Source organism: Centrocercus urophasianus, unplaced genomic scaffold (genome assembly GCF_019232065.1).
Source record: "Centrocercus urophasianus isolate 14NV4802_14NV808 unplaced genomic scaffold, USGS_Curo_1.0 seq_22, whole genome shotgun sequence".
In the NCBI taxonomy this organism is placed as follows: Eukaryota; Metazoa; Chordata; class Aves; order Galliformes; family Phasianidae; genus Centrocercus; species Centrocercus urophasianus.
In genome coordinates this window covers 16959311-16972983 of record NW_024884778.1, presented here as the reverse complement: position 1 = coordinate 16972983, position 13673 = coordinate 16959311, and the positions used below count along the sequence as shown (strand labels likewise).

Below are 13673 nucleotides of genomic sequence, written 5' to 3'. Positions count from 1 at the left end.
CCAGATGTAACGTGCTGGTTTTCCAAGCCCTGTAGTTAGCTTCCTCTTCTGTTAAATGCTATTGGGGACAAAGGATTTTTCTCACATTTACTTGTATGTGACCCCGTGGTGTGGTATGCTGCTGTCCTCTGAGTGACTCAGATGGCGTGCTCTTAGGTGTTGCTCATCTTTCAGCAGCCTTCTTAAAGTAGGCCAGGCGTCCCCTCTTTTGTTCTGATGGCTAAAATCTGCCCAGAGGTGAATCTGAAAACAGCCTGCTGGTGTGCGTGTCTGCCTGGATATCTGTGCTATCTGTCTGAAGTTAATGAAGGTGTCTGAAGCTAATGAGCATACCTGGAGAGTCTCCATTGTCTCACACAGGGACATTAGTGCTTCATTCTGCTGCTGGTGGAGTGGAGACCCTGAGACACGTTGCAACTGACTTGCAGTGGGAACTGGGCTGGTACCAGAACTGGGAGTTGTACGCGTGTCTCTGGATGTGGGGGACCCTCTCAGCACCCGTGTCCCATGAAGTTTAAACTATAGGAGGGTGTGAAGTCGTCCCCTGTGTTTGGGATAATGGAAAACTCTGCTGTGATTATTGTAAAAATAAAGGAAACCAAATCTAAAGGAAAGCTGCATAGGCACGGGGAGTCTGAAGTCTGCAAAGTGTTCAACTGTGCAGTGTTTGTGTGTTGCAGGTGCTGGCACCCTGCTGCTTCTTGGATATTAGCTGCTGTCAAACCAAGCTAAGAAGTATATAGGCAAGCCTCTGCTGCTAGAGCTCTGCCTTTTTGATAAAGCAAATGAGAGGGAGGAGAGAAATCCACAGCCTGTTTTAGTCTTTGTGCTATGTCTCAGGCTCTGCGTGAGTTGAGAGACTTAAACCTTATCCTGTGATCCAAAAATGATGTTTTGTCCCTTCTCTACACCAGCAAGCTGACTATTCTTATCCCTTTGCACTGGATGTAGTTGTGTGAGGACAGTGTGGTCACGTAGCCACCACAAAAGGAAATGCTTTCCATTGGATCAGTGAGATGATTCAACAGAAATGTACGTACACACACCATCCCAAAATCCAGTGCGAGGGAAATGTGCAGACAGCAGAGAGAAGCATCATTCTGCTGCTGGGACCTTTTGGGTCAGGTTGTGTTAACCATATTGTAAAGTATCACCCCCAGTTCTGTAATGTCCAGAGCTGCATTTTCTGTGCTGCTGAACCAGAAAGCGAGGAAGAGCCAGAGGAGCTGCTTTCCCCCCCGGATCGTGGCCCAGCAGTGCCGGGGTGTAGATGCAGAGACATCCCGTGGCCACAGGAGGGATAGCCTGGGCTGCGTTCTGGCCTCCCAGGTCCCTCAGACATTGTTGCTGCCCTGGGGTTCTTGTGCCAGAGACTTCAGGTGGTTGCTTGTTGTGAGGAGGTGCTGTGGTGTTTCTCCAGCAGTCCCAGGAGCAGCTGCAGTCTGAGCTAGAAAGGCCAGAGCATCTGGAGCTAACTCGGGCAGCTTTGCTTTTTCGCCATCCTGTGGCTGTGCCAGGCAGACTGCAAACATTTAAAGAGCATCTGTCTTCTCCAGAGCACTTTAAATCTCATTTGGATTTGACAGTCCTTCTTGCCTACCTTTAGAAAGCCCAGGCTTATTGTGTGAGTGGGCTATATAAAAGCATGAGGAACCAGCTGCTCTGAAGGGCTTTGGGTATTAAAGGAGAGGATCCAAGGGGAAGCCACTTAGATACAGCAGCAGAATGGCTATGGCACTTGTATTCTGAAAATGTTCCAAGTCATAGCTTGGAGAGAAGTGGAAAAGAAAAGGAGGAAATGGTGTCAGGGCAGGAGGTGAACAGGAGTTGCTTAGATGTGCAGAAGGAAAGGGATTCTGATTCTTCAAGGACTTGTTCTGCTTGTGTTGGTTCTGTCCCTGCTGGGTGGGTGTGAGCTTGCTTTTGGCTGTGCTGGAGCTCACCGTTTGTGCTCCGTTACCACGGTGCCTCTCTGATGACATGAGCTGAAGGAAGGAAATGGCATTCTGTAAAGATGGGAGCCTCAGGATACTCAGACCTCCTCCTTTCACTGTCTCCTGTCAACCCTACTGGAGGTGGAAGAGACAGACTCCAAATTAGCATGTGTTTCCCTACACGATTAAAGAGATGGTGAGGAGCGTGCTGGAACAAGTGGGAAGTAAATGGGAAATGAGAGGGACACTTGCAGATATAGAGAAACAGCAAAAACTTCTCCTAGGAGATGAGCACGAGTACAAGTGTTTCTCCATTCACAGGACTCTCGTTTGCCTTTCCAGATCATCACAAGGAAGCAAACAGAGAGGGGGAAAACCTGGCTGCCTGAGCACCGCTGAGCTGCATCTCCCAGCCTTTGTGGCTCTCCCCATGCTCCAAGAGTTCAACTGGTGCCCAACGCGATGTGTGTTTGTCAAACCATGGAAGTGGGCAAGTATGGCAAGAATGCCACTAAATCTGGAGACCGGGGGGTGCTGCTGGAGCCTTTCATTCACCAGGTGGGCGGCCACAGCAGCATGATGCGCTACGACGACCACACCGTCTGCAAGCCGCTCATCACCAGGGAGCAGCGCTTCTATGAGTCCCTGCCTCCAGAAATGAAGGAGTTCACGCCTGAGTACAAAGGTGAGGCCTGCTGTCACCTTGCAGGGGGGTGACGTGGTTTGTGGAGCCGCCTTCTCCTTTTCCTGGAGCTGCTTGAGCGTCGCTGTCTTTTTCGCTTTTTAGTTGTGTTCTTCTCTTTTGCAGGGTAGCGATGTGATTGGAGCTTTTGGGAAGGGGGAGGTCTCTTTTTTTGTGCTCAGTGTGTTCATCCCTCCAGACAGAATCTAACTGTTGTTGTCTGACACTTAAGGTTATGACAGAAGTAATTTTACTGGCAAGTTCTTGTCAGTTCCTACTGCCTTGACCTTGAGCAAGTGAAGTTAGGTCACGCACCGAGCAGTTGTGCATTCAGTCCCATAATTTACTGCCTCCTCATCCCAGCTCTTTTATGGACCCCTATCAGAAAACTGCTGAAGCAGGAAGTGTTTCTTTCTGAGCGCTGAGCTGAAGTGAGCCTTGTCCCCAGCTGCTCCCAAGGAGTGGAATTTTCCAGTGCCTGTATCATTGTAGCAAATCGATCGCCTCCTGTATCTTTCAGAAGGTACCTTGGGGCCATGTGTTCCCCTGCAGAAGGGTAACTCTGCTGCTGCTTCCTTCCTGTGTGCCACAAGGAGGACTGTGCTTCAGGGACAGCTGGGGCCTCCGTCTGTTCCAGGTCGTGCCATTTGATCTGGCTGTTTCCTGAAGGGCTGAAAGCAGTGTCAGCTTACCTACCTGTGTCTGTATACAGACTGTGACTGAAAGATACCATCTCCAACAGATGGGTCCTCTTGTACCCTCAAGTCGCTCTGGATCCATATGGGGCTCTGGTGACCCATCTGAAATCCCACCTGAAGCCTGTTGTTACTGCAATCGATGTGATGTCAGGCTTTCCTCAGGAGATGTGTTTAAAACTGATGAAGCTGATGGTCCAGATGGAGACCTCGTATCATCATCATATTTCCTAGTTGCCTAAAGGCACGGGATGTGCATCTCCACTACAGTATGGGATTTCATCTGAGGCTCCAGTGCAGTTTCCTGCTGGTCCCAGGGGTCACTCCTGCTGCTCTGGAGAAGATGATGTTTCCTTTCTGAGCACACGTATGTAACTCTTAAGATTGCCTCTTCAGAGGTGTGACTTGTGGATCGCATCCAGGCAGACAGAGGGCTTGGATGATCATTTATGTAGTGACATGCTGGAGTCCTGAGCTTCTCAGAACTTGTGTGGAGCTTTCTTACCTTGTTGGCATTGTCATGTGCAGGTAGGGAAGAATAGTAGCGTGATGTTCTCTATCAACCGAGCAGTGAAATCATCACTTTTATGGCAAGTCTCCAGATTCAGTCCATGTAGAGCCCAATATTCTTGGCAGCTGTTTGATACTGGTGACAAACTGATTAAAAAAAAAGTCACTGCTGTGAGTTGAGAGATGTCGACTGCCTCGTTTTCAGGGCTGGAGGTGCCCCAAAGACGTCAGCCCTACCTGAAATTGCCAGCTATTCTGCCCCGTGCTCTGATACATTCAGAATTGGTGCCGTGAAAGATCTTTATCTTCCCTGGGAACGTGGTGTTTTTCAAGAGCCTGTGGAAGGTAACGGTGGCCAGGACACACGTGGACCTGATTGCCTTCAGCTGGCACAAAGTTTTTGCTCCACGGCCTCCTGTTTTTTATCACTAGGAAGCCCTGGGGCCTCACAGATCCTTTTCTGCAAGACTGGCTGACTTGAGATACGAGCAGCAGGTGTCACCAAAGTGTCAGTGCTCAGGTGCTGGAGCAGGGAAAGCAGACCAGGAATGCTCTTGTCCTGCAAACGTGTTCCTGCTGTTGACATAGATACCCAACCCAAATGAACTAAATGCATATTTCATATGCTTTTCCCCCTTCAGCAGCTTGGTAGACTCTGCTTTACTTTTCTCTAGTTTAACATTTCTTGTTTTATTTTACAATGCAAGACTGAATGGAGGGGAACCATCCATCCCTCATCAGTCTTGCAGCTGCGTTTCCCTTAGCGCAGCACATGGGGATGTCAGCACTCTGGGCTAGGAGTGCCATGCTTAACTTCCTGTCAGTGCCACAGCTTCTACTGCTGTTACCAACTGTTCACTCCTGTAGTAACAGCACTCCTGTATGCAGAGATTTCTCCTCTGTGCTGTGTTAAAAATGTTTGACTTCTCCCCTCATCATCCTGAACCTCGTTCTGCTGCTCTGCATTTGGTTTTCTGCTCTGTGAGCTATGGTTATTCTGTGTTGTTGAACACCTGTATTCTAACAATTATATTTCTTCTGCTGGCAAACAGCACTGACAGGTCCCTTCTTTCTGGCAGGTGTGGTGTCTGTCTGTTTTGAGGGAGACAGCGATGGCTACATTAATCTGGTGGCATATCCCTACATGGAGAATGAAGCTTTGGAGCAAGATGACATGCCAGAGAGGGACCAGCCACGGCGCAAGCACTCGCGTCGGAGCCTTCACAGGTCAAGCAGTGGCACTGAGCACAAGGAGGAAAAACCTGGCCTGGCCGGTGACAGCACAGAAAGGTAGAAGCTTGTGAGGGTCCACTGACAACGTGGCAAATGGGAAATCACAGAATTGTAGGGGTTGGAAGGGACCTCCAGAGATCACTGAGTCCAACCCCCTGCCAAAGCAGGTTCCCTACACCAGGAAATATTTCTTTCCGCTTTCAGCTCTGGTCCTCCATTTATTGAGGGTGTTTTGTACTTCTGTACAGTTGCTAGATTGTCTTGCAGTTGCTATTCCAGCAATACTGTGGCACTGCAAGCTACGTTAGGAGCCCAGTTGTAGACAAACTCATCCAAGCGGAATGCTTCTGATGTGGAATAACAGCTGGAAGTGGAAGCAAAGCCTGGGGAGCAGATTCAAATGCAGATTCAAAGACCATCCAGTCCTTAACCTGAGGATATAAGTATGGGTCCACAGCCTGGGATGTTAGGAAGGATTTGCTGTTAAGCTGGCAGCTTTTGCGTAGTGTGAGGCGTGCAGCAGGAGAGGAAACAGCAGGAGGAGGTCGTGTGCAGGTATGACTTGTAAATATCTGGAGAGTGCATGGATCCTAACGTGCTTCCTTGTTCTGTGTTTATGCCAGCAGCATCCAGGAGGCAAAGAGTTCCAGGATGGACTTGCACATCCACTCAGATGTTCCGTTTCAGATGTTGGATGGGAACAGTGGGCTGAGCTCTGAGAAGATCAGCCATAACCCCTGGAGCCTGCGCTGCCACAAGCAGCAGCTGAGCCGCATGCGCTCGGAGTCCAAGGAGAGAAAACTCTACAGTATCCTTGGGAAGGCACCGAGTGCATCAGGCTGCCGTGCTGCCTACACTACACACTCGTGCTGGAAGCAGCTAGGCCTGTGTTTCCCTTGGCTTGTGTTAAGAATGATGTTTTCCCCATCCATTGCACAATCAAAGCTGTATTAAATTCTCTTTTTCCTACTTGTCAAACAACGCCACTGATTTCTGACACTCACAGAAGCCACGTTTCTGGCTAGTTTCCTCTACTTGTTTTTTTCTTCTGGACTTTCTCTGAGTTGGCTTGTTCTTTTTTCTTTTTGAACTATCGAATTCTTCACATGAGACCTTGCCCAGATGCAGGTCTAGCCTGCTCAGTAATCCCTTGGGAAGGAGCTACGATCGTCCTTGTCACCTTTCTTGAGCCTCTTCCAGTTCTACTGCATCCTTCTGGAAATGGTGACCAGAACTGCGCGCCGTACAGAAGGTGCTGGTGAACCAGAGGCTTCATTTCCACTGGCATACAGTGCTGTTGTCTCTACTTCCTCGTGCTCTGTGGCACACTCTCTTGTTGTAAATGCTGTTTGTTTGTTCTAACACCATTTTGGACTGTAATAGCTGTTTCAAAACCCACTGCTTTAGACGTTGGGGTTAAAAATAACAAACCTTTTTCTCCTTGTGTTCATCTCACACGTTAACTCTGGACGGTGTCTACCCATGTGATGACCAGCTGGGCACCATGAGGTGCTTTTGGGATTTTTTTGTGGTTGCTCCTCGTTTTTGGAACTTTGACTGACTTGTTTGTCACCTCATTCCATTTTCTGGATCACTCGTTGACCAGCATGGTTCTCCCCACGCAGGCCTTGTCAATGACTCTGTGTGACCAGTCAGAGATCCCATCTCCTTTCTTCTTTCATTTGCTAGCTAATTAATTGACTGCCAGCTGCTTGTCCTCAGTCTGTTGCCTGGACTCTTGGAGGCACTGCCCAGATCTCCCCATCCTCACGCAGATTTCATTTTGCCTTGACGCTTCATGTCTGCATTTGTCAAAGTTGCTGAAGGACCCCAGGGTGTTTCTGAGGTGTGACTTCCACAGGAGCTTTTCAGGATCCTTCCCTGAGAAGTCGTTTACCAGCTTGTGTTCTGCAGGGCTGCCTCCAGCTGAGCTGTGTGGCACGCCTGTGACACTGTGCAGTTCCCCAGGTCTCTGCCACTCAGCACTGCCACGGCCTCCCTTTGGTCTCCTAGCGCTAAGGCAGCTTTAAATGAGCTGCAGTTCCTGTTTAGTAGTAGAAGTAGATCTGTCCTGTGACCTGCAGTGCTTCTGGGTGAGACTGTCCTGTTCTGATTATTTGTCATTCGTTAGTTCTTGCTGGATGTACAGCTCTTCTGCTGGCACTTTAGCTTCAGCTCATCTGTATTTAGAAAAAGAGTTTTGGCTTGGGAATCCCCAGTAAACACAATAAATTATTAGTGCTTCTTTCTTTTCAGAGTCTCTTTGTACTCCCATCTCCCATTGGCTCCTTTTATACTTGTGCTCTAAGCCCTTCAAGCAGTTTGAATGGCTTCTTCATATGGCCTAAGAAGGATTGTTTTCTTTGCCTTTGCAATTCATTCCTCACACAGTTCTGCTGTTTTGTTTTAACATGACAATTTCTGGTTTTGCTTCACCTGCCAGAGCTCAATTTTTGTTTTGCTTGCCTAGAAACAACCTTGTTTCTAATAGCTTTATTCTTCCACCTTTTAACTGTGGCCTTCCTTTTCCTATTCCCAAGTGTGTGCTTTGAGCCTCCAACGTATATTTTTAAATGGACTCCACATCACTTGCAGAGAAGTGATGCTACAGCTGTCCTATCTTTTTTTAACACGCTTCCTTATTTTTCTGGAGTTCCTCTTTCAAATCAAACATAGTTTTGCTGGTAGATTTTTTTTCTAAATGCTGAACTCCCTTGCAAGTTTAACGTAGCTCTGCTGCTGTTGCCATTTCAGAGCAACACATTGAACTGTGACCCACAGGGCAAACGTTGGGGTTATTCCTCCCCTCTGGGACTCCTTTGCTGTACTGATTGTCTCAAGTTTGCTCTCAGTGCCCTAATGGAAGGTGTGCCCATTGTGTGTGGTGCTAATTGAAGTTTCCCATTACAAGTCTGTTTCCTGCCTTTGTGGCCTCTCCAGTTTCCCCCCTGTGTTGGTCAGTGCTGCAGTTCTGGTCAGGCTGATAACAGAACTGCAGCTATTACTTCAGCCTTGAATTCTCAGTCCATGGGGATTGTGTTCTTCATCCACGTGGTTAAACTGTGATTTTGGTTAGCCTTCGAGCTCTCCCTCAAGTATCACCAGCCCTTGCTGGCACGCTGCATTTCTCCTGATGCTAGCATTCTGCTCCTTGGTTCCTCCTGCTGGGCTTTCCAGTAAGCCTCTCGTGATCTCTGTTAGGGCTGGGCCTGCCACTTTCCAGGCTGACTTCTGCTACCAGCTGCCAAAACCCACGTGCCGCTCTTTGGGTTCTGTCCTTTTCTTCACCTTCCCAGTTTGTTCTGCTTCCTCTTTGGTTCCTGTTTGTTTGCCTGTCTCACGCTGGCCTCTGTCCCTCCTCGTGGCAGCTCTGGGGCAGCGTCTCTGACTGGGGAGCTCTCCTTGACGTGTCTCTCAGAGTTCCTTTTGCTGGAGAACGTGGTGCATCATTTCAAGTTTCCCTGCGTGCTTGATCTGAAGATGGGGACCAGACAGCACGGAGATGATGCCTCTGAGGAGAAGGCTGCTCGGCAGATGAAGAAGTGTGAACAGAGCACTTCTGCCACCTTGGGCGTGCGAGTGTGTGGGATGCAGGTAGGAATCCCCGAGGCTGCAGATGCTGCACGTTCCTTTTCCCAGTCCCACTGGAGCTTCTAGTTGTTAATGTTTGCTGCCGAGCTCTGAGTTAGCGGGTGGGTGTGCTGGAGTTCATGGTACATACTGTTGGTCTTCATGTGAAAGCCCAGAGCAAAGGAACTTGCTTCTCTCATGGTGGTCTGCTTGTTTGCAGAAAACATGGGGACTTTTTAAACAACTGCTCTTCTTGCTTGGTGTTAAGCTAGAGCTGCAGCACCGGTGGAGATGTCTTTCTGTTCTACCGTTCATCCATGTGTTGAGAGTTAAACATCTGTTTTCCTATTGTGGTTACACCATGAGCACGAGGATTTGCTGCTGGTGCTGTCGTGCAATAGAGCCAGTCCTTTCCCGGCCTGCAGAGGCATCTCATAGTCCATATCTCTGCCCACAGACTGAAGCAAGGAGGGCTAATCACATCTAATCACATGATAAGCCGTGTGGGGATGCAGGGGGCAGCAGGGCTGCTCCTTCTGCCTCCTGGGTGTGGTGGTGACGTGAGTTCCCTCTGCCCTGTCAGTACGAGGCAGCTCTGGGCTCTCCGTGTGTTGCCTTAACCTTGTGTTCCCACTTGATGTGCATTTCCTTTGGTGTTCCAGGTCTACCAGCTGAACACAGGGCATTACTTATGCAGGAATAAATACTATGGACGTGGTCTTTCCATCGAGGGCTTCCGCAATGCCCTCTACCAGTATCTCCACAACGGCATAGAGCTGCGCAAGGACCTCTTTGAGCCTGTCCTTGCCAAACTCCGAAGCTTGAAGGCAGTTTTGGAGAGACAGGCCTCCTACCGCTTCTACTCCAGCTCCCTTCTCATCATTTACGACGGAAAGGACAGCAGGGCAGAGATGTTTGTGGAGTGCCACTCGGAGACGCGCCTGAAGCAGATGGCCAGCTCTGTTCCGGAGAGCCTTCAGGATGGCGGCGGCATGGAGCCCAGCTCCCCCCCACACCCCATGGTGGATGTGCGTATGATTGACTTTGCACACAGCACATTCAAAGGCTTCCGTGATGACCCCACTGTGCACGACGGACCTGATAGAGGTTATGTGTTTGGGCTGGAGAGCCTCATCAACATCATGGAACAGCTGCGTGAGGGAAACCAGTAGCTCTGGGCCATGGCCGCTTATTCTTGTCCTGGTGACTGGAGCAGACACGACCACCTCCTACCACGGGGAACAGCAGCCACTTCAGTTTTAGAACAATTGTATTGCTCCACTGTTTTTAAATGTACTCGGAGAGAAGAGCTGAAGGGAGGCACAGTGGAAGAGCTCCTCAAACTGACCGCAACAGCTCCGCCTCCTCCAGGGGGCTTTATGGCTGCCTGCTGGGGCTCTCGGTACTTTGCTCCTCCCATGTGTATTTTGGAGGGGGGACCTGGCCCTAGGGAAGGGAAAGCAGGAGGACGCAGGGCTCTGGAGGGCTGCAGCTGTGGCTTGGGGAACCTCCTGCCTCGGCAGCCTCCTCAAGGCCTTGGCTCAAAATTCTCCCAGGGCACCGGAGCAGCAGCCGGCAAGCTCTATGGGGCAGGTGCTCTGCATGCTCCCTGGCTGGCATTGCTAGCTCTGCCCTCTGTTTTGCCGTTGGGCCTTTGCTTTTGATGCTGCCTTTTCCTTCTGTTTGGGCACTGTGAATAACCGACCCAAACGGGGAAATAAAATGACCAAATGCAACCCAGGGCAGAGCTGCGGGGGGAGGAAACGCTGCACTCCCGGTGCTGTCTTTGCCCCTGCGGCCCTGGGCAGGCCCCGGGACAGCGCGGGCAGGGCTCTGCCACCGTGACTCTGCCCTGGGCCCCCGACCAAGCCACAGCTCAGCTCGTGGGCTAGCAATAGTACTTGTAGCAGTTAACGTGACCCCGGCCCTGCAGCGGGGCGTTCAACCGTTCCCCTTGTAATCGTCGGTCCCGCCGCTTGTATGCAAGGATCTCTCTGTTCCGCGGGCTCGGTCTGCCGGTTCCTGCAGGCACGGCGCTACGTCCTGCTCTGGGCTCCGGCCGGCACGGATTACCGCTGGGCTGCGCCCGCCCCCCAGCCGTGCTCCGCCCGCGGCTTCCCGAGCCGGGGACGCTCCGTTCGCTGCTGTCCCGGCCCTTTCCCCCCTCGTGTCTTCGCTGTGTCCCGGCCGCTCCCTTCCTGCTCTCCCCGCCTCATCCCGCGGCACTTCTGCCCCGGCTCGGTTCCGCTCTCCCCTCCGCTCGCTCCCTCCGTTGCTTCTGCGGGCGGCCGCGCTGCCCGGCCGAGCCGCGGGGTTCGGGGTGGGCTGCAGTGAGGAGCCCGGGGCAGCGGGAGCAGCCCTGTTGCCCGGCCGGGCTGTCCGGAGCCGCCTTCCCTCGCCCCCGGTGCGGAGGGCCGCCGCCTGTACATAGCCGCGTCCGTCCGCCGTCCGCTATCCGCTGTCCGTGCTCGCCCAGCGCCGCGCATTAAAGGAGCTGGTTTTGGCTCTGCGTCTGCGTGTGTCCGTGGGGCGGGAGTGCGCGGGGGCGGCTCGGCCTCCCATTGGGTGAGAGCAGTGGTGACTCCGCCTCCTATTGGGTGGGGGCAGTGGTGTCTCCGCCTCCCATTGGGTGGGGGCAGCAGTGGCTCCGCCTCCCACCGGATGGAAGCAGTGGTGGCTCCGCCTCCCATTGGGTGGGGGCAACGGTGGCTCCGCCTCCCACTGGATGGGAGCAGTGATGGCTCTGCCTCCCATTGGTTGAGGCGCGGGTGTCCCCGCTCTCAGGGCGGGCCCGGCGGTGACGCTTCAGGCGCGCGCGGCGCTGACGTGTCGGCACGGGCGCGGGGATGCGGGCGCTGATCCTGGTGGGCGGCTTCGGGACGCGGCTGCGGCCGCTGACCCTGAGCCGACCGAAGCCGCTGGTGGAGTTCTGCAACAAGGCGCTGCTGCTGCACCAGCTGGAGGCGCTGCGCCAGGTACGGGCAGCTCCGGGGGGGAAGCCGGGCCCCGCCGCCCCGCCGCCCCCCTGACCGCAGCTCCCGCAGGCGGGCGTCAGCCACGTGGTGCTGGCCGTGAGCTACATGTCCGAGGCGCTGGAGGCCGCTATGCGCGAGCAGGAGCAGCGGGTAAGGGACCCCCGCGCCCCCGCCCCGCCCCGCCCCGCCCCGCCCCACTCTGACGCTCTGCCCGCAGCTCGGCATCCGCATCTCCCTGTCCCACGAGAAGGAGCCGCTGGGCACAGGTAGGGGCGGGCGCTGGGAGGGGTGCGGGTGAAGCCCAGTGGCCGAGAGCGCCGCCGGCGCCGGGGATGCTGGAATGGGCGCGGGTGGTGGGGACGGAGGGCTGCTGACGGTCGGTGGGTGGGAGAGCTGATGGGCACGAGGCTGGGGACGGGCGGTGTGGACGGCGGCTGGGAAGGCCGATGGGCACGAGGGACAACGGGATGAGCGAAGGTAGCATCGACAGCGGCTGAGTGACAGCCGGCGGCTGGGAGCGTTGGTGGAAGCGGGGACACCGAGATGGGCGCAGGCAGCATCCAGCTCGAGGCTGGGCTGTCCCCGGCCCCGTGGTGGCACTGACAGCTGGGCAGCGGGACCGCTGGCGTTGGCGCGGGACCTGCTGGCCGAGGGCGGGGAGCCCTTTTTTGTCCTCAACAGCGATGTGATCTGCGAGTTCCCCTTTGCGGCGCTGGCCCAATTCCACCAGCGGCACGGCGGCGAGGGCTCCATCGTGGTCACTCGCGTGGAGGAGCCGGCCAAGTACGGCGTGGTGGTGAGCGAGCCCGACAGCGGCCGCATCTGCCGCTTCGTGGAGAAGCCACGTGTCTTCGTATCCAACAAGATCAACGCCGGCCTCTACATCTTCAGCCCCGGCATCCTGCAACGCATCCAGGTAGGGCTGGGCTGGGGTCTGGGGTCTGGGTCTGGAGGCTGTGTCCCCATGCTCAGCCCACAACCCGTCTCCGTCCCTGCAGCTGCGTCCCACATCCATCGAGAAGGAGATCTTCCCAGCCATGGCGCAGGATGGGCAGCTCTATGCCATGGAGCTGCAGGGTAAGGCCCCAAGCAGGGTCCTGGCCGTGCTTGGGGCCCCACCTGAACTGCTGTCGCTGAGGCTCTGTCCCCGCAGGCTTCTGGATGGACATCGGGCAGCCCAAAGACTTTCTCACTGGCATGTGCATGTACCTGCAGGCACTGCGGGCGCAGCATCCTGAGAAGTTGCACTCAGGGCCCGGTGTCGTGGGGAATGTGCTGGTGGTAAGTGCCAGCCTCAGACACACTGTATGGCCTCACCTCCATCCTCCCACTGCTTTCCTCAAGCTGGCCCTGCCATCCCCACGCTGGCTGAGCTGTGCCCCCGGCCTCACTGCAGTTTTGGGCATTGTTTTGAGGGACATGGTTTAGTGAGAACTATCCGTGAATGGTTGGACTGGATGATTTTACAGGTCTTTTCCAACCTTGGGGTTTCTGTGATCAATCCCTCTTTCCTTGCAGGATCCTAGTGCCAAGATTGGGGCAAACTGCGTCATCGGCCCTAATGTGACGATTGGGGCTGGTGTGGTGGTGGAGGATGGGGTGCGCATCAAGCGCTGCACGGTGCTGCAGGGGGCCCGCATCCGCTCCCACTCCTGGCTGGAGTCCTGCATTGTGGGCTGGAGCTGCTCTGTGGGGCAGTGGGTGAGGAGGCGTGTGCTGCGGGGCTCTAGAGGGACTGGGCCAGATCCTGCCCTGCCTCCTGGCTGTAGCCAAAGGGAGGAGGAAAGCACTGTGGTGCCAGTGGGCGACAGCAGGAGCACGGCCCCATGCCCTGAAGCGGGCTGGGTGTGACTCAGCTCTTGGGACAGGTGCGCATGGAGAACGTGACGGTGCTCGGTGAGGATGTCATTGTCAACGACGAGCTCTACCTCAATGGGGCCAACGTGCTGCCACACAAATCCATCGCCGAGTCCGTGCCAGAGCCACGCATCATCATGTAGCGCCCGCTGTGCTCTCTCCTGGTTCTGTTTAGATTAAATATTTATATTTCCATCTACCTCTGAGCATCATCTGT

The 13673-nt window shown here is 54.0% G+C and overlaps 2 protein-coding genes across 4 annotated transcripts in view; both read left to right on the top strand.

Annotated features, from left to right (window-relative positions):
* The window catches only part of IP6K1 (inositol hexakisphosphate kinase 1), a 34257-nt gene extending 24365 nt beyond the window's left edge, over nt 1–9892 (top strand). For 2 of the 3 annotated variants that reach the window (XM_042823515.1, XM_042823514.1), the window contains exons 3-7: nt 2277–2619; nt 4901–5111; nt 5678–5862; nt 8473–8648; nt 9287–9892. In XM_042823515.1, coding sequence (XP_042679449.1) covers nt 2397–2619; nt 4901–5111; nt 5678–5862; nt 8473–8648; nt 9287–9796 — 1305 coding nt within the window. In that variant the 5' untranslated portion in view covers nt 2277–2396 and the 3' untranslated portion in view covers nt 9797–9892. The remainder of the gene's footprint in view (nt 1–2276; nt 2620–4900; nt 5112–5677; nt 5863–8472; nt 8649–9286) is intronic. The other variant, XM_042823516.1, reaches the window with a different exon arrangement.
* A 1566-nt stretch (nt 9893–11458) lies between these two features.
* Nucleotides 11459–13655, top strand: GMPPB (GDP-mannose pyrophosphorylase B). Its single transcript, XM_042823454.1, has 8 exons — nt 11459–11599; nt 11669–11749; nt 11817–11865; nt 12214–12515; nt 12598–12676; nt 12753–12880; nt 13118–13300; nt 13468–13655. The coding sequence occupies exons 1-8, from the start codon at nt 11471–11473 to the stop codon at nt 13597–13599; spliced, it is 1083 nt and encodes a 360-aa protein (XP_042679388.1). The 5' UTR covers nt 11459–11470; the 3' UTR covers nt 13600–13655.
* Nucleotides 13656–13673: the final 18 nt, after the last annotated feature.

Coding starts and splice junctions, on each gene's coding strand:
- GMPPB (XM_042823454.1), top strand. CDS start 11,471: ATGCGGGCGCTGATCCTGGTGGGCGGCTTCGGGACGCGGCTGCGGCCG. Junction 11,750..11,816: donor TGCGCGAGCAGGAGCAGCGG/GTAAGGGACCCC, acceptor CTCTGCCCGCAG/CTCGGCATCCGCATCTCCCT. Junction 12,516..12,597: donor GCATCCTGCAACGCATCCAG/GTAGGGCTGGGC, acceptor CCGTCCCTGCAG/CTGCGTCCCACATCCATCGA.